The following is a 25,830-nucleotide window of genomic DNA, read 5'->3' as shown; positions in this document are numbered from 1 at the left end:
CTCTATCCTTTCGATATATGCATACAAATAACGAGTTCGTAAAGTCCAATCGAATATATACAAGCTCCGGGTCACTGGAATCAATTCGTGGGAAATAGCATGCTGCCAAAGAGCTTTAGAGTTTTTGGCTGATAACGATTTCAGATTGAAGAACCGTCTTTCTGTATCCGCATTCCTCCACAACAGTGCTATCAACTGTACTCACCAGAGAACCTCATCTGAATTTACACTCATCATATTCGACTCAGATTGACGCATAATGTAACGTGAGTTAATGCTTACAACATATTTAGCTCCGTTTGTCCGGGTCGTCGTGATCAGCTATTAGAGATCATCGGCGGATAATTCAGACCATACCAACGACTTCTTGCTGGCTTGCTCGTGTCGATGTGACCAAAGAACGCTGGGGTTGACACGTCTCTTTTGAGTGGTAAATGAAGCTCGTTGAACCCGTTCTTCGACGTACCACTCTTTGCGTCTTTATTGGGCTCTCAGAGCAACCAAATCGACCAAGATAGCTTGTTACGAGGAAGTATTTTTATTGCGCAACATCCGAGTCTAACGTTCAACTATAGATAGTTTTCCTTCCATACACGTCCTTACGAAGACAGACACCATCGAACTCTGGGTTGCGTGGATCCATTTTGTACCACCACGTTGTATCCTTTCAGACGCATCTGGATAAACGATATTACCGATGCTGCAACATTTAAAAACTTTTCACAAAGAGGCGCAACTCAGCTTTCTTCTTCTTCTTCGCAACACCTCCCGTGGCAGCCAAAAGCCGTCGCCAAGCAAAAAGGCATGTAACTAGGCGTAACCATACATGATGATTAGCTCTGTACATTTCATTCATCTTCTCCTTAAAGAGGAATAAAAAGATCCTGCTAAAGTTTGCAAGTTGCTACAACTGTGAGCATCAGTGTGCCTGGAGAGCCCGTGGGAGAGTCCGCGCGTCGTAAAAAAGAAAGGAAAAAAAACGCGTGCCGCGAAAAAACTAGCGCGTGAGCACGCGACCGCGTCTGTACGTATTTCCAAATCCGGGGAACGTGACACAGATTATGCGCATTTTGATTGGAAGATCCAATGATCTTCCTGGGGAGCAACGCGAAAAGAGTCCTTTCTTTTTCTTCCCGTTTTCTTTCACCTTTTTTTACTCTTTCTGACCGTCTCCATGAAGAAAGACGTTTTTGCTCAAGACACGCCGCCGAAGACTCCTACTGAACAAATGGACGAAACCCCGAGGACTTCTGCTTGCCGGCAGCAAATAGCTTCTATGGGCTTGCGCTCGCAGAGCGGCAGCTCGGCTCCACGAGTTTACACTCGGGTTTACACCAGTGGCCTGGAGCTCCCCGAGATACCAGAAGAGGAAACTCCCCATCCTAACCTTTCTATGGTCCTATCAATGGACGATAGCAAGATCTCTATTGACCGTGAAGTACCGGTAAGTATTGAATGTTTATCATGCTATACTTCAATTGTTGCTAATGCTTCTCTGTAGAAAAAGGGCGCCGACAGCCAGCCAACTGTATTCCACTCTGATGAGTCGTCAGATGATGACCATTCAGCCGCTGGCAGTTATTCCCCTTCCTCCATACCTTCGCAGTCGGTCGATATTGACGCTCTCTTTGACGAGGAGCATAAACTCGAAGTCCCGCCTCTGCAAATCGGCGCAACAAATGCGACCTCAAGCCCAAATACTCGCAAAAGCAGCGATGTCAAAGGAAAACAACGTATGCGAAGTATTGACTCGCTAGCAAGTATCGAGGATGACAGTCACCTCAATCGTTCTTTTTCCTGGAACAACATCTATCACGATAATAATGCCAATCCAGCCTCCAAGGACAAGAGGGATTCAAAGGAGGAAGAAGAGGCTGACAAGGAAAACCGACCACCAAGCTCCGGCAAGAAGAGGCCCGCCGTTCCCAATGTTATCGTCCTCCCAATCAGACGGCCACTCGCAACCATACAACTTAACGACAGCTATCACCCAAATGTCCCTCCTAAGAAGAAACAAAACTCTGGTCGCCCCGACTACGCTCGTTTACTTGCAGACACCGGCCTAGTGTTCCCTTCCACTCATTCAACCGCCAGTTCCTCCACACGCCCTCGCCCTCGCCCCACCGCATCCTCCTCATCATCCTCGTCCTCATCATCGTCCGCCTCACTTCCCCAGCGGCCGCGCGACCTCCCTTTCGGCTTTTCCCCCCCTAAACCCAAGGGCAAGGGAAAGGCCAAGGCCACGAAAAACGTCAACAACAACAACAACGACAATAACAAGTAATTCCGTTCCTTTTTATACCCCTTCCTGTCCTTCAGAATACCTCCTTTCATTTGACTTTATGTTATGTTTTTCTTTGATTCCATTTATGTATTTGTTTTCAATTTCGTTTGTATTTTATCAACATTGTATAATATAACGTCAAAACATCTGCTGGCTTCTAGGAACTTAAACTATGAAGAAATTAAGCACGTAGTATCTATCAACATCAATGTGATTGCATATTCTAAAAAGCTGCTGTTAACTCTACTGCACTTGTCTGTGACAAGCGAGTTTTACGTGCTTATAAGCAACGTTGGTTTCAGAACTTGCAGTGAGGAAGCATGCCGTGCTTGTCAACGTAAATTCCAAAAAACTAGATATCTATTGCCACTGTTTGGTCCATCATTTGAAGTTTGATTTGCTTTGGCTGTAAACAAGCAATAGCATAAAAGAGCACGAAGAGTCCTGATGGTTTTTTATGGAAGCTGCGTATTTGCTCACAACAGTTTCTCGATATCAATGTGTATGTTTGCTTGGAACAGCATTTCTGACCATCTTAACATTCTGCATAGACCATTGAGACATCCCTTTCTGCACGCAAGTGGTCCGCTGTACATTCTACTTCGATCTTTGTCATTCTCCCTTTCCCATATAGTCTCCAGTCGCGCAAACGGTCGCGTTTCCAGCAATCTTTCATGCTTGGATCCAATCAAGAGACAAGGAGCAAACCCGAACACAATTATGTACTGTACTGTACAACAAACGTCATCTGCATCTCCAGACTCTGTGCGTTTATTTTCAACGAGATATCTAGTGGTGTTCGACGTTCTTGTGGTGCTCTGTGACAATGCAAATACCGCGTTAGTCTATATATTAAACTGTTTTTGCTTTTTGCTGACACGTACTCAAGTGGAAGTGGTAGTCGATGCTGTAACCAATGACAAAGACACCAAAGACGAGGTGGAGCAAAGGAGTAATGGAAGCATTCTCGCCGTCAATGTAGCGAGCCTTGTAGCGGCCCCAAAGGCCAGAGGGCTTGGCAGGCTCGACGGTGCCCTTGGGCAAGCGCTACAATGCAAAAGGTTGGTATTCGCGGCTCGAAATTAAGGGGTGCCATGATCTTTTGTATATTATACCTTGTAGAAGCTGACGAGGTTGGCAATTTGAGCGTCCTTACCGCCGGAGACCTTGGTAGCAGCAGCAATATTGGGGGGAATGAGGGTCTTGGTGCTGTAGGCACGACGGAAAACAGTGCTCATGGCGTTCATCGTACTGTTTACGACTGTAAAGTTGGGGAAGATGGCCGGCAAAAAAAATTGCGAGTCAGTAAGGGTCGGTGTCGCTGTGACGTCAGCTGAAAGTCGACCCGAGTACGATGCTTGAGAAATTGCACACACTGTAGTTGGTACTAGTCAGTCATCGCCGATGTGATACTATTGAGTCCCTGGATGAAGAAACTGCACCAAACACTATACCATCTTATTTTACGCCAAAGTCTATCTCATTGCTTATCACAAGCATCTTTTGCAATATCAGTACAAAGTTCTCCATCTAAAAGACAGGTTACGGGCAAGTCTATTAAGGTAGAAGAGCAATATTATGCTCATATGCCAATTCGTTATCACACTCTGCATGCCGAACATTTGCTCTCTCCTCTTGTCGTTGCTCTCCGGTAATCGTTACATAGCTCTAGATTCTGTTTGGCTTATGCTACACCCCTGAAGCTATCAAACCAAGGACATGATCGCATTTTCCAAGTTGTATGTAATTTCCTTCATCCATTGGTAACATTTATGTATACATTTTTAAATTACTATGCGCGCCCCTTCATATGGGCATTTTAATGGAAGTATGCAGTCTCTAAAGCGGTTTTTGGCAGCGGTGCGCCCTAATCAGTCTAGTCTGTGCCGCCTTATGTGCACGTGACCTGTTGTCGGCAGATGAGTTTGTGATAAATATCTATTGAAACATCAATATGATACATTCTGTAAGGCGAACCAGACTGTAATTATTGGAAAAAGCTATAGAGAATGCGAAAGGCTGACAAACTAGCTAAACTCATGTTCGATACAGGTGGAGAAGAGATATTATCCTGCTTCATACAGTATGCCTTTCTACAAGAATACGGCTGCTATGAAATAGATACTATGCAATTGTTAGGAGCTAGCTCTACAGCATTGCCTGTAGCAAGGAAGATAACATACTTTCTTTGGTACCTCGTACTATGTATGTAAGCCCCAATGCAGATTATTATCTCAAGATGCGCCTGCAGTGTAGCTAGTTATCGCGTTGGAGGCAATGCGCTAGCCAAGGGCAATCACAAAGAGGAACCTTCTACATAATCTACAACTGTACGTTGCATCTTTTTATTATAGACACAAGCTGACTATATCACAACAATGGTATCGGCCTCATGCCTTCCCGCACCGTTATTATTACAGAGATTGCTACAGTCAGTGCTGGACAGCCGAGTTCTGAAGGTACGTAGAAAGACGACTATTTTTGAAATTTCATTGTAAATACAGGGTTGTTATTAAAAGTACAAATAATACTAAAAAAGCACATAAATAAATTGAATATTTACGAGTATGAAGCATGGTATGCGGGATATGGTGAAAATAGAGGGATGGGTCTGAGCGAATTCGCAAGTGCAAGGCAGCTATTTTAACGTTACTTTGTACAATGTTGTTGATAAAATACAAATGATATTTGGAAAAAAAATACATAAATGAAATTAAGAAAAACATAACATAGTTATCAAATGAATGTGGGTTATTTTTAAGGACAGGCAGGGGTATAAAAAGGAACAGAATTATTTGTTGTTGTTGTTAATGTTTTTGGTGGCCTTGGCCTTTCTCTTGCCCTTGGATTTTGGCGGGGAGAATCCAAAGGCAAGGTCCTGTGGCCGCCTTGGTCGCTGCGGAAGTGAGGCGGATCCAAGCAGTGTGTGTGTGCGCGTGCGTACGACCGTCCGCGTAAAGACCTTCCGAGGCATTGCCCTTCAAAATGCATCACAGATAGGACCAATTCGGGTGGCTGCAAAGATCCTGACACTCTGTAAGGAGGACTTGCACTGGCATCACTGCCAAGACAGACCATTGTTCTTGTATCAAAAATGGATAAATGGGTGGAGACATTGTTCATACGCAACAGAGGCGAAGGCAAGTTTGCAAAAGAGAATCATGGAGTTGCTTGTAGATGTCGCAGACCATGATGGAAGCAAAGCTCGACTTGATAAGCAAAGAAGGCAACGGAAACGTGGTTACAGACATGCTTCATTCTGCATCAAGCAGTCAGTCGCTTGCATCTTAAAAGGACGCGATACTCTAGCTTACCATTTATCATTTTCTATTTATCGCTTTTTTGTAAAGAAACAAGAGCAAGAAATAAAGCAAAAGAAAGAGCAGGGGCTTGCGTATTTATAGGCATCAAAGAACAAAACTTGTTTCGCATGATTGATTGCTGCATCGTGTATAGCCCGATTTAGAAGCAGCGATATGAAGCATTCGATGTTCCTACAGGAGCTTGTTCATCAGAGCGTGTTTATCTTTGAAGCCATTTTCACAGGTCTTGAAAAGTATGAATCGGCCGTTACACCGGTGTATACAGACTCGTGTGGTTTTCCATTATCCGGTGGTTTATCCAGACAGGCTCTCGCAAACACCTACATAAGGCGTATGTGGTGAAACTTACTTGAATCCGTTTCGCTGCTGCAAGCATAGCAATGCCGAACTTTGATTTATGGAGAGTGGCGCTTGAGGGAATACACTGTTGACTTGTTATTTCTCTATTTCTTTTATCCTTATATTTCTCAATAGTGAAACCGGATGGATACAAGAGCTGCGTAAATACCACACTAAATCCCTCACTTCGCAGAGGAATGCGAAGCTTAGCTCGTGAAAATCGATTCATATGATAGACTTACGTGCTGAACCGGCGCTGATGCAATGTAGGTATTTTAAGATCATTATAGTTGCCCGTTTCGTCTGTTCCGCACATATCACTTGGTAGCATCTTCATCGTTAGCGCAGCCTAGATAAATGCAAGGATTCTTTCGCACGTATCTTTTGACTTAGTTCACGCTTATTAAGGATCGTCCTTCACTCATATTACATAAAGAATGCGCGTAGTAGTTCCTAAAGGATACCTTTGAGACAACTCGAAACCTCGATTTGGAATCGAAGTAGGACTCCTGGATCACTCCTGAAAATCTTCCTCCCATGCTGCACGTTGTCGATTGATTTATGCAGCAAGGAAGGGAATTGGTATTTACCTCGCCTTAGATTTGAATCCGTGATAAATTTGGAATACAAGGTATTTCGTGCATAATGATACAGTCATCGATGAGAGACTCAGATGCTTCACCCATAAAGTCTGAATTCATATGCACTTTGCTCAAATTACACCAATCGATTGTTTGCAGATATGTGTTGTATAAATTGGTCAGTGTACTGCACCGTCAATGCATAAATATCTTTTTTATTGAAGAAGCTTATTTGCAGTACGAGATGGAGCTAGCTTCCTTGAGGTTCTCGCAGACATTGTCAGTGGCCTTGTCGCCAGGAGTAATGTTGACATTGGTGACCTTGAAATCATAGCAAGGGGTATCAGTGGAGCAGTTGATGCTGAGGACGGGGTGCTTGACATTGTCAGCCTCGGTACTAGCATCAAGATAGTATGAGAATACTTATTACAGCACATGGTAACATTGCATTCATGCTTACCCGTAGATGTTGTTGATGGTGACATCGTGGATGCTCAAAGAGGACGAGTCTGCACCGTTACAGTAGCTCATTTGTTGGTTATCACAGTAGTGAGTAGTGACAATAATGGGGTTTTCGACATTGTCGAGATAGATATCGTCGAAGGTGACACCGGTGACAGAGCCTAGGCAGAAAAATCAATACCAACGCCCTGGTGATGATGAAATACATTTTAGCACGTTACCTTTGCCGCCGGGCCAGGTCTTGATTCTGACACCGTTCTGGCAGTCATGGCAAGCGTTGCTGATGAACTTGAGGTCAGAGACGCTCTCGGTGTTTCCCTTCTTGCCGAGAGAACCGACACTGAAACCATGACTTCCGGTACAGTCAAGGTTAGTGACGGTGAGGTTCTGGGCACCTCTCAAACGGAAGAATCAAAGTTTTAGTCAGAGTGCAAAACTGTAACAGGGTATAGCATTTATCAGTTACTCACCATGGTTAACAGCAATGCAGTCGTCACCGTTAGTAATGCTGGAAGACTGGATAACAATGCCGGTAGAGTCAGAGACATCAAAGGCATCGGTGTTCTTGGCAGGGTACTTGGAGTTGCTGGAGACAGTGTTGAGGGTGAGGTGCTCGAAGACAACGTTCTCACAGCCGTTGACGCTAAAATGCGAACGAGGAGCGTTCTTGATGCTGAAGCCACCAAAGTAAGAGTTGGAGACCTTGGGCTTGAATAAGGGAGGAGCGTTGCGGTTTTGGGCATTATACCTGGAATTGATTGATATGTGAGAATCATATCTTTTTACAGGAAATTCCTCCTTTTGCAGCACTTACCAGCCTTGACCGTTGCCGTTAAAGACACCGGAGCCCTTCCAGGTGATGTTGTCACCTTCGATATAGAAGAAGGCCTTCTCATCTTCAAAGTCTTCGTTGTAGGCAGGAAGATTTACGGTGCCTTCGAACTGGACCTTGACGTTCTTGACATCGGTGACGGAGACGACAGACTTCATGTTGTAGGTGGCACCTTTGGTGAAGACGACAGTACCGCCGGAAGCACACTGCTTGAAAGCGGATTCAATAGCTTCAGCAGCGTCGCCGCTGGTGGAGACAGTGCAGGTGGCAGCGAAGGCAGGAGAGGCAGCGAAAAGAATGGCAAGGGCAGCAGAGACGAAGCGCATTTTCGATGGAATGGGGATGGGTTGATGAAGTTTGACAGCTCGACGACGCGTCCCTTTAAGTACCTTTGGGTCCAGATCCAAATCTCCGAGGGTTATTATCCTTTTCTCCGCCAGCCATTTCAAAAGGATTGCACGTTGAAGGGTGGCAATAAAGAGGTACATTTGCTTGTAATACTGGTCTTGAGATTTTCATTTACACCACAATGCAAAAAATGCCCATTTTCCACGGTCAGTTTCCCTTAGCTCTGTCTCCAAAAGCAATGCAAATATATGGAATACTGCCTTCTTGCCTTACTTTGCTGTCTCTCCATATTTCTTGTCCTGGTTTGGGAAGAAGATCGCGAATGTTTCACTGCAATGCAAATTATGCAACTGACGACGAACCGCGGCATTCGGTGTTATATTATTACAATTTCTAAGCTCTCAATGTTGCACAAGCCAAGATACAGCGACGGGACGAGAACATCGGGGTTCCTGGGCCATGTATCATTAGTTATATATTGATCATTCCATTAGGTCCAGGTAACACCGAGACCGATCATGGTGTATATCTTTTGCTTTGATCTTCCCGTTTAGATCAATTCTGATCTAAAAGAAGTGCAGGTGACAAGGTGACAGTTGGGTTGTCGGGTGTCACCGCAAAATGTCGGACGTTTCTATCCTCCTTCTAGGTCCATGTTCCTACTATCAATGGTAGCAGCATTGCTAGATCTCTCATCAGGGTCCATGACAAAGCAGTAGGTTCGTGCACTTTTCATCTTTTTGACGCAAACCGTAAGCAATCACATAACAGAGGAGACTATTACATCTTTCCATGCCGCGTAGATCCACCACTGAATATTGTATTCATTCACCAATGCCCCGTTACAATCTCTGACAAAAGCACATTTTACCAATTAATTCATCATATTACTAGCGCGAGGTAGGCTGAATCTGCTGAATATATTACAGTATGCGACGACGGAGCTGATTCAACTTTGATATTGCTATTACGGAACAGAATTGCGCCGTCTTAATAATGCACCGTTCGGCAGCGGACATGCAGCATTGACGGCGGTGGGATTCGAAGCCAACTGAGTATGGCTAACCTGTCGGGCATGGCCGCGACTGGTGTGCGACTGTCTCTTTCTGTAAGTTGTGGAACGGCGATACACATTTCTTTTCTTTCGGGCAGTAGATCGCGACTGCTGCAGCTGTTGTATCTCTGGAGGATTCGTCGTTGGTCTATTGGTATCCGATTGTCTTTCGGTTTCTCCTTGTGTTTCTTTCTCCTGTTGCTTCACTTCTCGTCCGGCGAGATTGTTGCTATTGCTGCTGCTGTTGTTATAAGCTCCAGGCAAAGATGTCCGTCGCTGTTGAAGTCCATTGCTAGAAACCACATCATTCACCATCAGATTGCCTAGCGCGAATAGACATGCCCATGCAATCATGCCAGACAGATTGAAGCTGCTCCTCGACGTTGATGAAGAGTTCAGGGTATCAAAAATCACTGTTATCAAGGCATGTGGAATGTGTAACAATGGCACCAGAAACAAAAGACTTAACGAAGACGTAGACGAATGTGTGCCTTCTGTCGTTTCTGATGATTGATTAGCCAAGTCTCGCGACAGCGAATCGACAAGCGCCATCGATGAATTGAGGCGCTTGAAAGATTCCAGCAGAGGTTCATGCAAAATTCTCTTATTGGACGCAAGGGTAGGACAAGAAAGCGGACGTCCTGACGATGAAGAAGTTAAAGTTGGCGGAGGCAAAAGGTCAGAGTTGCTGCGAGTGGTGGTGGTGGGAGAAGGAGAAAAAAGGCGCATGGAGGACGAAGAAGAAGAGGAAAGGTCGGAAGCAGTGCTGTTAAGGTTAAATGAGCGAGTCTTGACCGGCCGTGGTAATCTCGAAGGTCTCGTTGGCAATGAGTTTGCGTGAGATGGTCGAGAGGAGAGAGCGGCTGCACGAGCCAGTCTGGCTTTCTGGAGCTGTGCCTTTTCTTTCTCGATACCGTTGACTGCATCGTTAGCTTCACGTATCAGCTTTGACAGTATATCGGATATTCGATCGAATGGCTCCAGGTGTTGATTGTTTTCGTCAACTTCATCCTCAGACAACAGTGCAATGGCCGAATCAGGTCTCTCCACGACAGTGTGTCTTCGTCGAGAGCGGCTGCTGCTGTTGCTGCTACTGCTACTGCTGGTGTTGCCGATACTGGGCATGAAAGCCGGCGTCGATATGGACGGCATGGGCGCCTCTCCAAGTATATTCAACAAATCATCTTCTTCTGGAGGTGGAGTATCCTTTTCACAAAGTTAAGACATACAGTTTTGGAGTTAAAAACTTATTTACGATTCGTACCATGTATGGGTGCTAAAAAGCTAAAGAAAGGAGAAAGAAGAGGTGAAGCTCGGCTATCCAAGAAAACGGATCCACATCTTGGCTCCGAAAACGCAAAAGAATCACGCGCGCTTCTTTTGATGAATCTTTCACGCGCCGCATACAAAGGAGACCCCTTTCCCAAAAGACAAAACGCTCTGTGGACCTTCGTTCTTCAGATACTCGGCTATCCGGGAGCTATAGAGAATGGGAACAGCAAGACCGTAATTTGGAGCTAGCTTACATTGTTGGTCATGAAGACAAAGAAATCGGGGGTTGTGGAAGTTTAAATGCTGCTGCAGCACCTGCACTGCATTATTTGCGGTTATTGTAAAAATCGCTTGCTCGCTTTTTTTGGAGGAATGCATTTATGTTGGATGCAGTCTTGCGACTGGTCTGTGGAGATTTCAACTGATTGCTTAAAGTGCCCGTGCTTTCTCATCATTATACTTAGAATAGCTTGCCTTGGTGGCCCTTTGTATTGATTTTATTCTTATTAAAGTAGGGAGTATGATCTTGGCTCAATAGCTCGAACAATGTATTCATGTGATAACGTGCAAAAAATGCGTCTAATTAAGCTTTCCATAAATGTTGTCTGCACGAGGTGGACCCAGCGACCATTGCTTTCGTGAGAGGAACCGGGAAAGGCGTTAGATCCTTTGGGGAAGGAGTGAGGGAGGGGACAGATGAATGGCGCTAGTACTTTGGAAAACTCTAGCTATCGCTTGATGCAAAGAATCGCGTAACGTGGCTTCATATGAAGCACATTGGCAACCTTCTTCAAGTGTAAGCAAGCATTTTTCCTTCAAGATAACAACGCTGTGCTTGTATAATTCATTCTCTTTTGCAAACTGTAAGACATAAAATAGGCTGCAAAGGAAACATCCTGGTGCAACGTTTCCAACCAATTTTGGTTGGTGACCACAGCTTTTCCTTTTTGTGCCACTTTCGCCCTCTTCTCCTTTGCTCTTTTTTCTTATTCTTTCCCTCATCCCTTCCCTACGGGAATCACGCATTCATTCCTTGGCTTCATTGATGACTCCTCAGTAAAACGAAAGCAGGATAATAAAGCCGTCTTGTCAACCCTCTATTCGACTTCTTCTCTCTAACGCATACACGCTCGCTCACTCTTCACACTTTTCTAATACGGCTTACTTTCCTTCTTCTGTTTCGCAACTCCCCCTTTTATACATCTCTCCAGTCATCACCCACCACCCTTTCCGTTCCTTTTACACGCATTCGACAACCCAATTTCTATTTTATACTCCTATTGGTCATTTATATAGTTTATATCTTTCATAATGATATCCCCTCGTTCCAGTACGCATAACCAGAAAGCAAAGGTAAGTCGTGTTCAAGGCCTTGCATATGCTCAGATGCTAACGCTGCTTTTTGCATAGTTGGCTGCAGACTACAATGATCTACTTAAACAATTGTCGTCTCCTAAAATGACCGCTGTCGGGTGCTACTCCATAGGGGAGACGATAGGCGAGGTACTGCCATTGGCCCCAAAAATATATACACAAATTGGGTGTTGTTGCTTATTAAATTGTATATCAGGGAACTTTTGGTAAAGTTAAATTGGGTGTCCATCAGATCACCGGACGCCAGGTCGCCATCAAGAAGATCAGCAAACAGCATGCACCTCTTATGGCTCGTGAAATCCATCACCACCGTCAACTTCGTCATCCCAACATCGTCACCCTTTTTGAAATACTGTCGACAGAATCTGCCATTTACATCGTATTCGAACATTGTCCCAACGGCGAACTGTTTGATCTTCTTACGGAATCCGGGCGTTTCACCGAAGAGCGTGCCCAGTTCTATTTTCGCCAGCTTGTCGACGCTGTAAAATATTGCCACGATAGAGGCATCGTCCACCGTGATCTGAAGCTCGAGAATATCCTACTTGACGTTGAATACAACGCTAAGTTAGGCGATTTTGGTTTTGCACGCCACGCGGACGACAAGCAACTTTTGGATACGTTTTGCGGGAGTTTGGCATACTCAGCTCCTGAAGTCATCAGTCGTCAACGATACAGCGGGCCAGGTAACTATTTTAACCATGTATGGTGTCATTTGCACACGATATATTCTAATCATTGGTTTGTCTCAGAAACGGATGTATGGTCACTCGGCGTCATCCTGTACACGTTGTTAGCTGGTGAACTACCTTTCGATGATGATAATGAAATTGTAATGCAACGCAAAATCGTTAACCTCGAGTATCAGATCCCATCCTATTTCTCTCCAGGTACGATCCTCCACTAACCCATGCTACTCGATTCTGTATATTTACATAATTTGCGTTTCACAGAGGCCACTGATTTGGTCAGCGGAATTTTACGAAAAGATCCAAAGAATCGCTTAAGTCTAGATCAAATCAAAAGGCATCCTTGGATGAAGATGTTCAACATCGACAATGACTGCGAAAGCGTTGCCTCTTCAGCTCGATACTCCGTGTACTCTGATGCAGATTCGCTTTTCTCAGCCCGTGCACGCGACTTTGACGATGATGAATACGATGCAATGACGGATATGTCCAGTCCACGTAGCAGCATCATCAAGTCGCTTGCCAGACCAGTGTATTTCTCCGCAGAGAACTACTCAGTCCGGCCATGGAATGATCTCGTGGAACGTAGTAGTCCTTTCGCGACCTCACAGAGAATAAATCCATTCCACGAAAAGAACCGCTTCGCATCTCGACCACCTCGATTTTCAGCGCCCACAGTGAGCAAGCAACCTCGCTTTCCGCAACCTACGCACGTACGAGCATCGTTGCCATCCTCTTTACCATCATCGCGCACGTGCAATCCAGACGATGCTGCCATGGCACCTATCGAGCAGCGATTATACACTGCGCTTACAGCAGCTGGCTTTGATGAAATCACTGTGCAGAACATGCGCTCGTCCGATGTTGGCAATGCCCTTGGCACATTGTGGCATATGCTAATGGATAATCTTAGCCAAAATGAGCGATCTATTGGTAAGAAAGCCGATAGCAACAAATTGCCGAGCATGCTTGTCGACAAAGGGATACAGACTGACGCTGAAATCACCTCGTCGCAACCGAAAACATCAAACGTGCAAGTAGCAAGTAAAACTCCTGTTTCTAGCGCTGCTCTAGAAACACAGCGAGGACATTCCCCGCAACGATCTATCAGCAGCGCCAGTGTTAAAAGCAGCAGCAGCCGCAACTCTGAAAAGTCAGGCTGGTTCACTTCTGTGAAATCATGGTTCGGTTCGGGTCAAAGCGAAGCGAGACAAGATGGTGGCTCGACAGCAAAGAATGGCCGAAATTCTTCTGCTACTACCATTGCTCCTCCTCCAACTCCACCGCCACTGCAGCCGCCTACTCTAGCACCACCTCCTGCAGCGCACAACAAGCCTTCTGTAAACGGCTTTTACAAGGCAGCTAATGCTTACGGGCCTGTTCGTCCGCCCATCGTTCTAACGCCGCCGCAGCCGGTCGCCAACAATTTACCCGCTGTTCCGCCTATGCGTCCAAGAACGCCTCCCGCGCCCATCGCACCGAGCGTTTCCTCTAAACTGACGAGCACGACTGATCAACCTCAACAGCAGCAGCAGCAGCAGCAAAAACCACCGCAGCAGCCGCAGCAGGTGCAGCCGGTTCACGTAAAGCCTAACCGACCAACAGGCATGGTGACGCCTATGCCGGCGCCGACGCAACCAGCTCCCGCGATAGTCGAGCCGAAACCTACCAGTCCAGGAGAATCCTCGCCATCATCAACTCCCCCTGGCTCTATCGTTGGAGACGAAGAAGATGAATCGGTTGCTTCTTCTCCTGCCTCCTCTGTCTCTGGTGTTGAGGAAGATATCTCGCAGAAACTCAAGGTTCAGCCAGCGCCTACTCCTACGCGATCGTGGCCAATGGTATGTGTGTGTGCATCCGTTCTTAGAATGGCAAAAATTATCTAACATGAAAATCAATCAACAGGCATTCCGCGAATCGTCTGCACGTAGATTCGAATTTTCTGCTCCACGGTCGCAACTCACATCTTACAGCATACACGATGGAGGGCGCAGGAAGCCCCTTGGCGCTAGAGTCATTGTAGAGGAAGAAGAGGAAGAAGAAGAATAGTAGCAGCAAATCAAAACCAAAAAAGGAACAAGTCATCACGCCCCGTTTGTTTTATCATTTATTATCTTTTATCATCATATCCCCCTCCAAAGATTTCCCCCTTGCCCTATGTATAATGTAGTCTTATACTCTTTTTTTTTCTTCTTAAAAAGAAACGTTGTTCATCCATTCGGTATAGAGGGTACATTTGTTTTCTACTACTACTTTACAGTACTTTGCCGGTGTCGCCTTTTCGATATTCTAGCTTTTCGACCTTGACTTCGTTGTCAATGAGCTTGTATACGTATGTAACGACCACGCTTCCTTGAATATCCATGAGGACAAATGAAGGGATCGGCTCGCTTAATTTGATCTAGTCAGCGTCGTTGTATATCTTCCTCTTTGCTAAATATATAACACTCACGATTCGGTAGAGATTGTAGAGTAAGCGCCGGTCGCACTTCCAGGATTGATAAAGAACTTGCCGTTGCTTTCGAATGCCTCGAATTTATGCGTGTGTCCCGTCAAGAGAACATCGACTTCCATTTGACGTGCAGTGATATCTAGTGACTCGGCGTCTCCCCAGGGTATCACTTGGTGGCCGTGGAGCAGGCCTACGCGAACGTTGCCGTGCGTCACAATCTTGGCTTGAGGGAAGCTCGGGTTCTCATCAAAGTCGCCTTTGGTTACGATCATATCACCTGCGACCGTCTTTAGGTAATCGTACGTTTCCTTGCTCGTAATGTTGCCCGTACATAGAATTTGCTGAATTTTGCCGGGTACCTTGCAAATGTGCCCGATGAGTATATTAATACATATGGATCACATATCTCTCTCACTAACCAGCAGCTTTTTGAACTTTAGCGGGAGGTCGTGGGCCCGGTGAGGAATGTGTAGGTCTCCAATGACGAGCACAAGCTTTTGCAAGATTGCATGTTTAATTGCATTGCTGGCAACATAGCGTCGTGTGTGCCTACCACCATGTTTTATATCGAAACGCTGTAGGAAAAGGATGGCTCTGCTCTGTCGTGTAAATGCTCGGCAGTCTATCGTAACACACGCCGACCACTCGCTGGGCGCGTTGCTGCTGACGCCGAAAACTTGACTCAGTCAATTAGTAGAGTTGTTTATCGCTTACATTAGCTATGTAATAGAAATGGAAACTCAATTATCGAATGTTGTAGTATTGACTTGCACAACCTAAACTGTCGTCACGATGCACTGTAGCGAAAAGTTTAGATTGATATTGACGGTTTAGTGATCCATTAATCCACAGCAAAATGCAAGCAAAAAAGGATGCATACCGGGATTTCCATCACGCCTGCTTCTTTTTTTGTCAGTTGATGGAACGGCCACTATTTTGTAGAACCAGGCTGTTGACTGTTAAGTTCTTAAATTTGCGTGTGGACAGAGCATCTGGGATCCTCACATTTCCACGATCAACGGGAAGAGCATGCTAATTAGCATGGATCCAAAATAGAAAGAGGAAGAATGCGCTTTGTTTTGCACACACACTACGACTTTCCATACACATGACCATATACTTTCGTTTGCCTTGTCCTTCTTGCAGGCTGTATGCATGCATGTGTCACGAACGACTCGTAGCACTGTCAAACTTGTCGTTTGTTTGTTGGAGCTAGGAACGACATCAACGAGTTGGGGCACGCTGACGGTGCGTATAAAAAGGTAGGGATTTACTAATCCTATCTTTTTCTTTCACTTCAATCCATTTCTTTTCGGCTATGGACTCTGTCAATCCCAAGACCGGCTTCTCTGTGAGCTCCTTTGCCCAGGAAACCCACGTTCGTACCACCTGGATTGCGTTCTTCTCGCTTTGGGTCCTGTGGGGCCTCGTGTATTTTGTCCGCCACGTCTTCGCCGAGGATACCTCGGACAAGCCTGCGCCGGCAGACCAGCCGCCGTCGTCGTCTTCGCAAGATCCAGAAGCAGAGGCAGCAGCGGGAACCAAGGACAAGAAGCTGAAATGGAAACCGCAAGGCAGTTTCGGTGGTCGCATAGCAAATGCTCACCGTGTCCTGTTTGAGAACACGTTGCTTCTCCTAGGCGTCTTGATCCTTAACACGTTTGGTACCGGCTCTACGCGTGCTGTCATGATCCTCGCCTGGATGTAAGTGCTTCAATTGGCTCCAGTTGCATCCTTTTCTGTTTTGACTTATTCTACTACAGCTACTTTGCCTTGACCGTGGTGGTTGCATTCACCGAGGTTGGATACAGACATCGCTTCATCCGTTTCGTCTACAGCGCTGCTTTCTACGGCATTACCTTGACTATCGGCGGTCTAGCTTTCCAACAGGGATGGTAAACCTGACATCTTTCACGATCTCTTCCTTTATATTATTTCTGTTGACTATCTCTTGACGATTTCCCAGCCTCCTTTACCTTGTTCCCTAGCTTAGGCGACCAGACTTGCCCATTTTCATCTTATCTACAATAATGCCTATTTTTCTAATATCCAACAAACAACTGAAAAACACTTTGTATTTTCGTCATATAAATATTGTTCTCGCGAATATGATTCTCGACCTGCAGATCACTGCAAGCAATATATCGAAAGAAGAACTAGCTCGGGAAAAACAAGAAACGAACAAAGACAAAGGAGGATATAGACATGCATTCGTTGGCATGTTTTTTTTTTTCATGATGATAAAAGATATCAAGAGAGTTCAACAATTTTGCCAGTTGTAATATTGCTGGTGCTGATTCCAGTTGGCGCTGCCGTTGCCGCCACCATACGCTGGCTGCATCCAGTTCTGTGCTCCCGCAGGTGCGTACCCAGACGCTGCATAATTGTACGACGCGTATGGATCAAACGTGCCGCCACCTCCGCCACCATTCTGAGCATTGTTACTGTTTGCATTGTTCCGGTCCTTGCCCCACGACAGTCTGACGGGTCGTCCACCGATTTGTAGACCTTGAAGTGCAAATATCGCTGTTGAAGCGTTAGCGTGCGTGTCCATCCTATATACACATTTGTGTCAATAAAACATATGCATCCAAGAGCTAGAGAAAAAAAATAGAGAATAGGGAGAACGATGACTTGCTTCACAAATGCAAAACCACGATCACTTTGTATGCGAATGTCGGAAACATAGCCGTATTGTTGAAAGTATGGTGCAAGATCGTGCTCTGCAGTTGGAAATATAAGCGCCAAGTCGCATGAACTTTTTCTCGACCCTTTTTTTACGTACGTGTCGTTCCATGCGGCAGATTGCCTATATATACTGTTGTGTGGTAGGGTGATGTTTGTGCAAATATGTGTTCGTATGTCATGGCCGCTTGTGGTACTACATTCCAGACCGTCAACAACAATCGCTGCAGTCAGATGCCAAGATACGTACGAAATTGATTGTTCATGGCTACTCCGGCGGCGTGTCCGGGAGTTTTCTGGTTTGCCCAGTTGCATCTAATAGCCCGTGATCCTAGCCATTCGCCGTTCATTGTCGCTATTGCCTGCTCGGCATCCGCGCGTTCGCGGAACGCGACAAATCCGAATCCTCGAGATTTTCCAGTCGTTTGGTCCCACATGACGCGTGCTTCTCTGCAAAACGGTTCGATATCAATTTCGAAAGATGATGTAAACGAGCGGCGTACTCACGACATGGATCGGAAGGGGGTAAATGCATTGGCAAGAACTTCGTCTGAAACTTCGGGACTCAAATCACCGACAAATATATGAAAATGATGTGTCGTGTCCTCTTTATGCGTTCCACCTTGTGTAGCCCAATTTACGCGTATTTCCTTGTATTTAACGTCAATTGTGTTCTTTTTTCGAGTTGCTCGCTTAGGATTCTACCTGTCCAAACACCGATCGTCCTCCCATTTGCTGTAATGCTTGCTCTGCTGCTTGATGGTCATTAAATTCGACAAATCCATAGTTGAATCCTCCATGAGTGTACTAACTCGGTACAGCGTTGTTAGTATCTATTGTAGATCTGCCCAAGATGATCATGGGACACCAATTCTTTTTTTCCCGCCCTGCCGATCATCTCCCTCTCGTTCGCACCAATTACGATACATTTCACCTTGTCTCCCCTTCTTCATCAAAAATCGATGCCAATCATTATCATCAAGGAAACTGGGCTTACACAGTATGCGCTTTTCCACAGAATAGTGTCCGACCTGTCCTAGTCATACACTTACGTTGCGATCACGTATAATCTTCACGCTGGTGACGGGCGAAATTACAGAAAAGATCTGCTGTAGCATTTCCTCCGAGACGCGAGGATCCAGGTTTCCAACGTACAGAGCTTTGCAATTCTCGTTACCATACACCATGTTGAACAGAGCAAGCAAAAAGCGCTGAGGAAGAAAAAGAAGACAGGCCAATGCGGGCCCAGGATCGCCGAGCGAGTCTGTCCAAGTATACTTCCGCTCCCAGTGCCGACAAGTCAGTCACGACTGACTGAATGGGCCGCGGGCTGGTACCATTATCATTTTTTCTTTTCAACCCTCTCACTCCCGTTTGACATGTCGACAGCGGCGAGTCTTGGCCGCATGCTTCTGCGGACACAGATCCGTGGTAGTCGGTCCCTGCTATCTAGCCATGCTTCTCGACGATTGGGTATGCCCTGTAGACTGCGTTGCTAGTTTTCAATAATTTTTGACATTCAGGAACATTTCAGGAATAAGAGCACTGTCGACAACGGAAGTGCCGAAAGAGCAAACGTTCGTAGCCGCTGCTCAGGAGCCACAAACGCACAGTATCTCCACAAACAAACCCAGCATACTTTCACCGGAAGGGTTTCGCAAGGACGCAAGCCATTCATGGAAGCTACGTTGGCTGTGGGAGGTTGTCGACCGACTCCAAAAAAGCTCCCAATTGACTTCCGAGCATACATCACTAATTCAACTCGTCATATTTCAACTGCGCAAAGAGGATTACGATTTCAATCTCGCTCGCACAGTCGTCCGATTCTTTTGCAAACCTCCACCGAGTTTTGATCAGATAAAGAAGACCGAGGATCTCTGGATTGAACTCTTGAAGCTTGGGATCGTCATAGCGGACAAAGGGCATCCCACTGAACTTGAACAGATCATCTCGGCTACGAGGAAAGTGTTTGGAGAGGGTTCAAGCGCTGATATTGAAAGCCTCATTGTAAAGGTATACAATGTAATCATCTATCTGTATGTGGAAACGGACCGGCTAACATTTGCTTGACAGGCGTACGGGATATTGAATAAACCAAAATGTATTTCAAGTACTTTGGAGATGATCAAAGAGCCGGATGTCAAAACTCAGTCTGCTGCCGTTCTCGCATACATCAAATGCGATAGATTGGATCAAGCCGAGGATTTATTGCAGCCACTCTTGAGCAACGAAAATTTTGATAGGAAACAAATCCTTAGAAGCGTTGTCAAGGAAGCAGGCTACAAAGGACACCTTGACCTGTTGAAAAAATACGCACCATTGTATTTGGAAGCAGCTGGAGATGCAGCCGATTTGGATTTGACGACGTTAGAGCTGAACGCACACAAGAACGCCATGGAGCGGATCTATATGGCACAGGCTTTCAAGCAGCCGCATCTCGTGAAATACGATTTTGAGCAGCTAAATGCTTCGTGGAAATCGGCCATCGAAACCTTGTCGCAGCCTACTACCCAGCAATGCAACATCATGCTCAGCTACTATGCAACTGCAAATCGCGTTAATCCGACCTCATCATCTATCAAACTTGCAGAAGATATTGTCAACAATTATATGCCACAAATGAAAGCAGAACCAAACCACTTTACATACTCCACACTTCTGTACGGATACGCGACCACGAAGGAGCTCACAGGAAACAGCAGATTGGATAATGCACTGAAAGTTACCGAGGAAATGAAGGCACGCAACATGGAACTGCATCGACATGACTATGCAGCGTTGCTACGCGCTTGCATACCGCACAAGGACAGCTTTTATCCTTTCGATGATCTCACGAACGGATTATCGTCACTGCACAACTACAAATTGCAACTAGACTTGGATCCTCGTTTCTTTGATATCGAGAAGGAAATGCTGTCAAAGGGTGTCGCACACGACAGAAAGTCGTTTTTGACGGTTTTGACTTGCCTAGGCGCTGCAGGACAGTGGAAAGAATTTTGGCGACGATGGGATGCTCTGGGAACAGCTGGCCTTAAACGCGACGGTGCTCTCTATCAGCGTGTTTTCACCATGGCAGCACTAGACAAGAAGCAGGCTAAAATTGCCATCACATCCGTCAAAGCACAGCTTTTGCATGAAATCCCTGTGCGCAAGCTGAAATGGAACTTGCTTTGCTCTATACTGGATTGCTGTGTTGCAGCCCAAGACGCGCCTGTTGCGCGGCAGATCATTGGATCACTGCAAAGGCACGCTCATCCACCAAACCGTCCTCTTGATTATTATATACCCATTCTTAAAGCCTGCGTCTCCATAGAAGAATTGCGTCCTGAAGCGGATAAGCTCTTGGCCGAGATGAAAAGTAAGGATATCGCATTTGTACGTCCAGTGTGGTATCAAGGTCTTCGACTGTATGCTCTCGAAAACAGAACGCCAGCAGAAATTCAGCGGCTTTTCACAGAATATGCCTCGATCAATTTTATCCAGACCGGCCGGATAGCCATCCCTATTGGACAAGACGAGACGCTTGCATTTCCGGCAGGACCCTACAGCCGCACAGAAGCTCAGATGATTGAAATTTTTGTCGAGTCCCTTGTGGACAGCCAAAATGTTGCAGCGTTACAAGAAATCAAAGAAATATTAGAAGATGATGGCACTTCCCATGTTCAAAACCAAGTTAAAAGAATCAGATTGTTCCTTGATGGTCAACCTTAGTAATAATAAAAAGGTGTATTAGTATTGGTTCTGAGCAGCAGAAGGAAAGAGAGAACGTGTAGTAGTATTTCTTTCAACTGTTCATCTATGAGAGAACCTAGAAATTTCAATCACAAGCGAAGCAGTTATCCCAGTAAAAACAATGAAACACATAGTTGAAAGTAACGGCACCTCAAGCAGAATAAACTTCCCTCATCAGCGATTGGTTTAGAGCCAATTCCGAACACATTGTATTCAAAGCGTTCGCAAAGATACAATGGCATTCTGATAATTATTAATACTACTACTAGTTATCGTTCTTCTTGCTTTTAGTCAAGGAAACGCCATTTGACATCCAAGACACCAATGTCATATTCGCCAAGCTTGCCAAAAGCGCTGTAAAAAGACATGTTAGTATCACGAGTACAGGGTTGGAAGAACGACAATTAACTTACTCAGGCGATAAGTCTGTGGTGCAACAAACAACAAAAAAGGTGCATGAAGTTAGTATCCAGGCAACTGATGAGTGAACGAGGCAGATCATTGCTTACCTAGATGGCCATCGTCGCAGGGAGGGCAGGCATCCGCAACAGTAACCGTGATGGAGTTACCCTTGGGGCCGATAATCTCAATCTTCTTGTTGCAGTACTTGCTTACGGAGTCCATGTTTCCATAGAGACCCGGTCTGTTGCCACGGTAAAGTAAATAAACTTTCTCACGCTACATTGGTGGATAAACAATAACATACCCTAATGCAGCAATCATCGTCTCCTTGTCGTTCTCGCAAGCGCCATTATCGGGTGTGAAGAAAGTGACTTCACCGGTGACCCAGTTAGCGTCATCATCGTCGTCGTCATCCGACGAGTGCGTAGGCTTAGCCTTCTTGGTGGTTGTTGTGGTGGTGGTGGTTGGCTTATGCGTCGTACGATGGTGAGTGGTAGTGGTAGTGGTCGTTGTGGTAGTCGACTCAGTCGTGTGATGGGTTGTAGTAGCACGATGGTGACTAGTCGTCGTCGTGGTAGTAGTGGTGTGATGGTGATGAGCCTCTATGGTCTTTGTAGGCGTAGGAGTAGTGGACGACGAAGGTGTTTCGAGGGACATGAAACATTCAATGGTTGTTCGGTTGTCGACAACAGGCAGGTTGAAATCGACCTTGTCTGTAGCATTGATAGCGTGGGCCCAGCCTCGAATAGAGACATTGCACACCTTGCCACGCTGGATCTCATTGTTTACATCCCTGAAACTAATTAATCGTTTCGAGTACACCGTGAAAAAGCTGACATCACGCTTTGTGACATTGGGGGCAAAGCAATCATAGTTAGAGTTGTTTGCAACACCGGTAAATGCAACGTGCGAAGCATTAGCATCAATTGTAGCATGTACAATAATGCTGGAGCAATTGGCATGGATTTCCGTCAGGTCTTCTGAACGGTCGTGCTCGTGAGTTTCAGCAGCAGCATTTGCACAGCAAATGAGGAGCAACAAACTCAAAAGGAAAGGAAGTATAAGAGAAGAATGCATTGTACCAGACAATGGTTATAGAGTGTATGGGATGGGGTTGAAGAATAATGTGGGTAAGGAAAGGCGTCCGGGATGGATGGGTTCGTCTCTTTTATTGTTCCTTTGATTCCAATCTCCACTTTAACTCACGTATCACCATTCGCCTGAAAAAAGCAACTGCACTTCATTAAAAACGGCTAAAAGAATTCTATTGTTCCACCATGCGACGCACTCTCTCTCTGTATATGATTCTGGTGGCGATAGAGACACAAATTCTGGAGATTTGATGCGGGTCAGTTCTCCTTTTTCCCTTGTTTTTTTTTCTCGTTCCAGATACACGGTTTCCACTTTCAATTGGGGTCCAATTTGGCATCAATTGAATGCATACAGATAGTAACGGCTACTTTTACCCGTAATACGATAGGGCAAGCAGCCACGTTCTACAAATGTTAAAATGCCTGCTTGGTAACATTTTTCTGCTTTGTGTGGAAACAGAAATTTTGTACAACCACAAATTATTGAATTCGGTGACAGCTTGGTCAGGGCGCCCCCCCAACGAGTTCTCGAACCTTTTGTACCCCAATGACAGCGTTGTACCGTGATACGCTTTCACTATTGCGGTTTTTTTTTGGTCTCCTAGTGCGACTTAAAAATTCCGACTAATTCGTAACTTGGTTGGGATGATGCGAGTCCAAAATTGTCAATACGATTTTTGCCAATTCATCTTCTTGCAACTCTAATGCCAAAGCAAAAATTCTATTACGCTTTACAATTATCACAGTGCACTTTAAGAGATGCTTAATGCTAACCATAGAGGGTCAAATTCTTGGCAAAAGTATAGATGTAAGTATGAGTGTGTTTTGGAAGCTAGTTCATTCATCATCTTTCTTTCCTATGAGTAATACTGTATTTTACATTACCTACCAACTGTTGAATCCATACGTGATATAATCGATGAGGACGATACAGTTCAACAAAACGAAGTCAGAAATGATAGTCATTGAAGGCGCTCCAAGTATAGCTGCACCGAAATAATGTGCACGACTACCAGTATGTGAAGCTGAAGGTGGACTTTCGGCACAGCAGCACCATGCTCGGGCAAAAATCCAAAATCAGGGAGCGGTCGTACGACGACAGGCTTTTATAGCCAGCAACAAGGGCGTCATTGCTGAAGAAAGACGGTGGTAAGGGCGTTTTAGCTCCATTGGCACCACAACTGTATACTTTCCTTCATTCCGAAAACTCCTTTCACCTGGCATCCAAGGAAAGAGTAACCTCCTCCGGACCGCGCAAATAACTATCGGTTTGATAATCCAAGCGAGTCCGTCGTCCCAGCCAACATTATTTACAGTAAACAGATTTCCTACCACCGCTTATTCGAACGACTTGCTACTTCGTTCTGACGCGTCTTTAGACGCAACCAGATATCGGCCCCTCCGGCTTCGACCCAGCCAGCATTCGACCAACCAACAACTGCAATCATCTTGCTGGAGGCGGAAATTGACGACCTGCCCTTCCGTCCATTTCTTTTAAGTTTCCGACGTGCGAAGCGAAATCCATGAGCATGAAAGCAGTCATCCACCGCTTACGAGCAGCGATTCGGACCAGGGAAGGCCATATCAAACGACGCAGGATCGGCTGATGATCCAAGAATTTATACTCTCGACATCTATACCTTCTTTGCTACCGACTTGTGCCAACTGTATTTCTAAGAAGACAGGAGACTCCACCGTGAAATTGAAAATATATATTTTATGGTTAGTTTAAATTGATTTAAACATAGAATATATGTTTTTATAAGATATGCTTCATCGACTCTGTGGTCGATGGAATGGTATCCACATAAGTTGTAATTTTGACATGCTGATTTTTGCTGAGCTCTGAAGATTTGATTCATGCTGAATTGCGACACAGATATTGTAGTTTTCTTTACTGCTGCTAGTTAAAAAAGTGGTCTAAGCTATTTGCACCACCATTAGCTATCAGAATATTATAGCACCGACGTTGACTTAACCCAAATTTTTTCCTCTCGAGAGGCTACGGTCAGTAACTAGCCTAATTCTGCCGCAACCAAGTTGAAATTTTTGAGTGAGACTGAATCTCATGTCTTACTTCCTCCACGGCGGAAGCATGGAAGAGGTTGGTTATCATCTGATAGCGCTCTTGAAACACCACTAAGCGCGATATTGGAAGCTGCGGCAGCGTCTCTGCTACAAGTGGTATGTCGTACTATGCCAGAAAGACATCTTGGCCTTGACTTTGACGAATTTACCGTCCCGACGATACTTGTGGATCTAGATCCTCTTGAAGCAATATCCGCATGTCTTTGTTGTATTGTATTCATCGATGGTGTACAATTTGTCTGGCTCAGGTGCCTTGAAGGTTTGTCTGAGCTTTTAAGACTTCCACTACATGCATGACCTTAGACTCTGCTGTTTACGGGTTCCCAGTTACCGAGGAAATGGATGACTGAGGTCTTCTTCTCTGGTTCATTTGATAGAAAGACTTTCCTCGGAATTCCCTGGTTCTAGCTTGCTTGAAATTTGTTTCTTGTCCCTGGTCCCGTAGCGCTCGATGAACTTTTCGAAAGGTAGCATTTTCGATCAACCCTGTTTTGAGTTCTACTGGTTGCGGACAACGTTCAACGTCAGTATCGATATCAGCAATCTGATCAGTATCCTCTTGCAAAGCTTCAAAGCGATTGATGTCTTCAAATCGAGACCGTATCCTCCTTGTAGATATCGTTGCGGTGGTGACACGGCCAGGATCAATACCCTTGATTCCGAAGTTCGTTGTCCTTGCAAATCTCATAGAGGAGTTCTTGTACCAAACCTTCACCAGATAAATTGTTGGAGCAAGGTAGAGGGGCATCTTGGCCTTTCAGTTTCTGTTCAGGTGATATAGCTTGTTTTGTTTCAATGCAATGGTCTCCTCTTCCTCTTGAA

At 45.4% G+C, this 25,830-nt stretch overlaps 12 protein-coding genes across 12 annotated transcripts; 5 read left to right on the top strand and 7 right to left on the bottom strand.

Moving 5' to 3' along the window:
- Positions 1 to 1,174: 1,174 nt before the first annotated feature.
- VTP01DRAFT_4432 (uncharacterized protein) lies at positions 1,175 to 2,284 on the top strand (the record flags this gene model as incomplete). The annotated part of the gene is made up of 2 exons (XM_069383114.1): positions 1,175 to 1,444; positions 1,502 to 2,284. 2 exons carry the CDS (start codon positions 1,175 to 1,177, stop codon positions 2,282 to 2,284), a joined length of 1,053 nt encoding a protein of 350 aa, XP_069243847.1.
- A 789-nt stretch (positions 2,285 to 3,073) lies between these two features.
- VTP01DRAFT_4431 (uncharacterized protein) lies at positions 3,074 to 3,531 on the bottom strand (the record flags this gene model as incomplete). Its single annotated transcript, XM_069383113.1, has 3 exons — positions 3,074 to 3,102; positions 3,169 to 3,331; positions 3,400 to 3,531. The coding sequence occupies 3 exons, from the start codon at positions 3,529 to 3,531 to the stop codon at positions 3,074 to 3,076; spliced, it is 324 nt and encodes a 107-aa protein (XP_069243846.1).
- Positions 3,532 to 4,676: 1,145 nt separating this feature from the next.
- Positions 4,677 to 5,949, top strand: VTP01DRAFT_4430 (uncharacterized protein; the record flags this gene model as incomplete). The annotated part of the gene is made up of 2 exons (XM_069383112.1): positions 4,677 to 4,743; positions 5,741 to 5,949. The coding sequence occupies 2 exons, from the start codon at positions 4,677 to 4,679 to the stop codon at positions 5,947 to 5,949; spliced, it is 276 nt and encodes a 91-aa protein (XP_069243845.1).
- Positions 5,950 to 6,755: 806 nt separating this feature from the next.
- Positions 6,756 to 8,147, bottom strand: VTP01DRAFT_4429 (uncharacterized protein; the record flags this gene model as incomplete). Its single annotated transcript, XM_069383110.1, has 5 exons — positions 6,756 to 6,924; positions 6,988 to 7,150; positions 7,211 to 7,384; positions 7,460 to 7,737; positions 7,804 to 8,147. The coding sequence occupies 5 exons, from the start codon at positions 8,145 to 8,147 to the stop codon at positions 6,756 to 6,758; spliced, it is 1,128 nt and encodes a 375-aa protein (XP_069243844.1).
- Positions 8,148 to 9,136: 989 nt separating this feature from the next.
- VTP01DRAFT_4428 (uncharacterized protein) lies at positions 9,137 to 10,375 on the bottom strand (the record flags this gene model as incomplete). Its single annotated transcript, XM_069383109.1, has 1 exon — positions 9,137 to 10,375. One exon carries the CDS (start codon positions 10,373 to 10,375, stop codon positions 9,137 to 9,139), a length of 1,239 nt encoding a protein of 412 aa, XP_069243843.1.
- A 1,431-nt stretch (positions 10,376 to 11,806) lies between these two features.
- VTP01DRAFT_4427 (uncharacterized protein) lies at positions 11,807 to 14,607 on the top strand (the record flags this gene model as incomplete). Its single annotated transcript, XM_069383108.1, has 6 exons — positions 11,807 to 11,848; positions 11,906 to 11,998; positions 12,066 to 12,555; positions 12,622 to 12,759; positions 12,823 to 14,399; positions 14,464 to 14,607. The coding sequence occupies 6 exons, from the start codon at positions 11,807 to 11,809 to the stop codon at positions 14,605 to 14,607; spliced, it is 2,484 nt and encodes an 827-aa protein (XP_069243842.1).
- Positions 14,608 to 14,812: 205 nt separating this feature from the next.
- Positions 14,813 to 15,569, bottom strand: VTP01DRAFT_4426 (uncharacterized protein; the record flags this gene model as incomplete). The annotated part of the gene is made up of 4 exons (XM_069383107.1): positions 14,813 to 14,948; positions 15,011 to 15,369; positions 15,430 to 15,504; positions 15,564 to 15,569. The coding sequence occupies 4 exons, from the start codon at positions 15,567 to 15,569 to the stop codon at positions 14,813 to 14,815; spliced, it is 576 nt and encodes a 191-aa protein (XP_069243841.1).
- A 759-nt stretch (positions 15,570 to 16,328) lies between these two features.
- VTP01DRAFT_4425 (uncharacterized protein) lies at positions 16,329 to 16,909 on the top strand (the record flags this gene model as incomplete). The annotated part of the gene is made up of 2 exons (XM_069383106.1): positions 16,329 to 16,714; positions 16,774 to 16,909. The coding sequence occupies 2 exons, from the start codon at positions 16,329 to 16,331 to the stop codon at positions 16,907 to 16,909; spliced, it is 522 nt and encodes a 173-aa protein (XP_069243840.1).
- A 361-nt stretch (positions 16,910 to 17,270) lies between these two features.
- VTP01DRAFT_4424 (uncharacterized protein) lies at positions 17,271 to 18,882 on the bottom strand (the record flags this gene model as incomplete). Its single annotated transcript, XM_069383105.1, has 7 exons — positions 17,271 to 17,565; positions 17,649 to 17,733; positions 17,796 to 17,891; positions 17,946 to 18,145; positions 18,203 to 18,345; positions 18,401 to 18,502; positions 18,748 to 18,882. The coding sequence occupies 7 exons, from the start codon at positions 18,880 to 18,882 to the stop codon at positions 17,271 to 17,273; spliced, it is 1,056 nt and encodes a 351-aa protein (XP_069243839.1).
- Positions 18,883 to 19,074: 192 nt separating this feature from the next.
- Positions 19,075 to 21,406, top strand: VTP01DRAFT_4423 (uncharacterized protein; the record flags this gene model as incomplete). Its single annotated transcript, XM_069383104.1, has 3 exons — positions 19,075 to 19,168; positions 19,230 to 19,708; positions 19,769 to 21,406. 3 exons carry the CDS (start codon positions 19,075 to 19,077, stop codon positions 21,404 to 21,406), a joined length of 2,211 nt encoding a protein of 736 aa, XP_069243838.1.
- A 308-nt stretch (positions 21,407 to 21,714) lies between these two features.
- Positions 21,715 to 22,906, bottom strand: VTP01DRAFT_4422 (uncharacterized protein; the record flags this gene model as incomplete). Its single annotated transcript, XM_069383103.1, has 4 exons — positions 21,715 to 21,781; positions 21,841 to 21,853; positions 21,937 to 22,070; positions 22,134 to 22,906. The coding sequence occupies 4 exons, from the start codon at positions 22,904 to 22,906 to the stop codon at positions 21,715 to 21,717; spliced, it is 987 nt and encodes a 328-aa protein (XP_069243837.1).
- Positions 22,907 to 25,179: 2,273 nt separating this feature from the next.
- On the bottom strand, positions 25,180 to 25,756 carry VTP01DRAFT_4421 (uncharacterized protein; the record flags this gene model as incomplete). Its single annotated transcript, XM_069383102.1, has 2 exons — positions 25,180 to 25,278; positions 25,340 to 25,756. The coding sequence occupies 2 exons, from the start codon at positions 25,754 to 25,756 to the stop codon at positions 25,180 to 25,182; spliced, it is 516 nt and encodes a 171-aa protein (XP_069243836.1).
- Between the last annotated feature and the right edge of the window lie 74 nt (positions 25,757 to 25,830).

The sequence above is a fragment of the Rhizomucor pusillus genome (assembly GCF_041956525.1).
Source record: "Rhizomucor pusillus strain CBS 183.67 unplaced genomic scaffold VTP01scaffold_2, whole genome shotgun sequence".
Classification (NCBI taxonomy): Eukaryota; Fungi; Mucoromycota; class Mucoromycetes; order Mucorales; family Lichtheimiaceae; genus Rhizomucor; species Rhizomucor pusillus.
The sequence above is the reverse complement of the archived record's forward strand: the minus strand, read 5'-3'. Positions and strand labels throughout refer to the sequence as shown.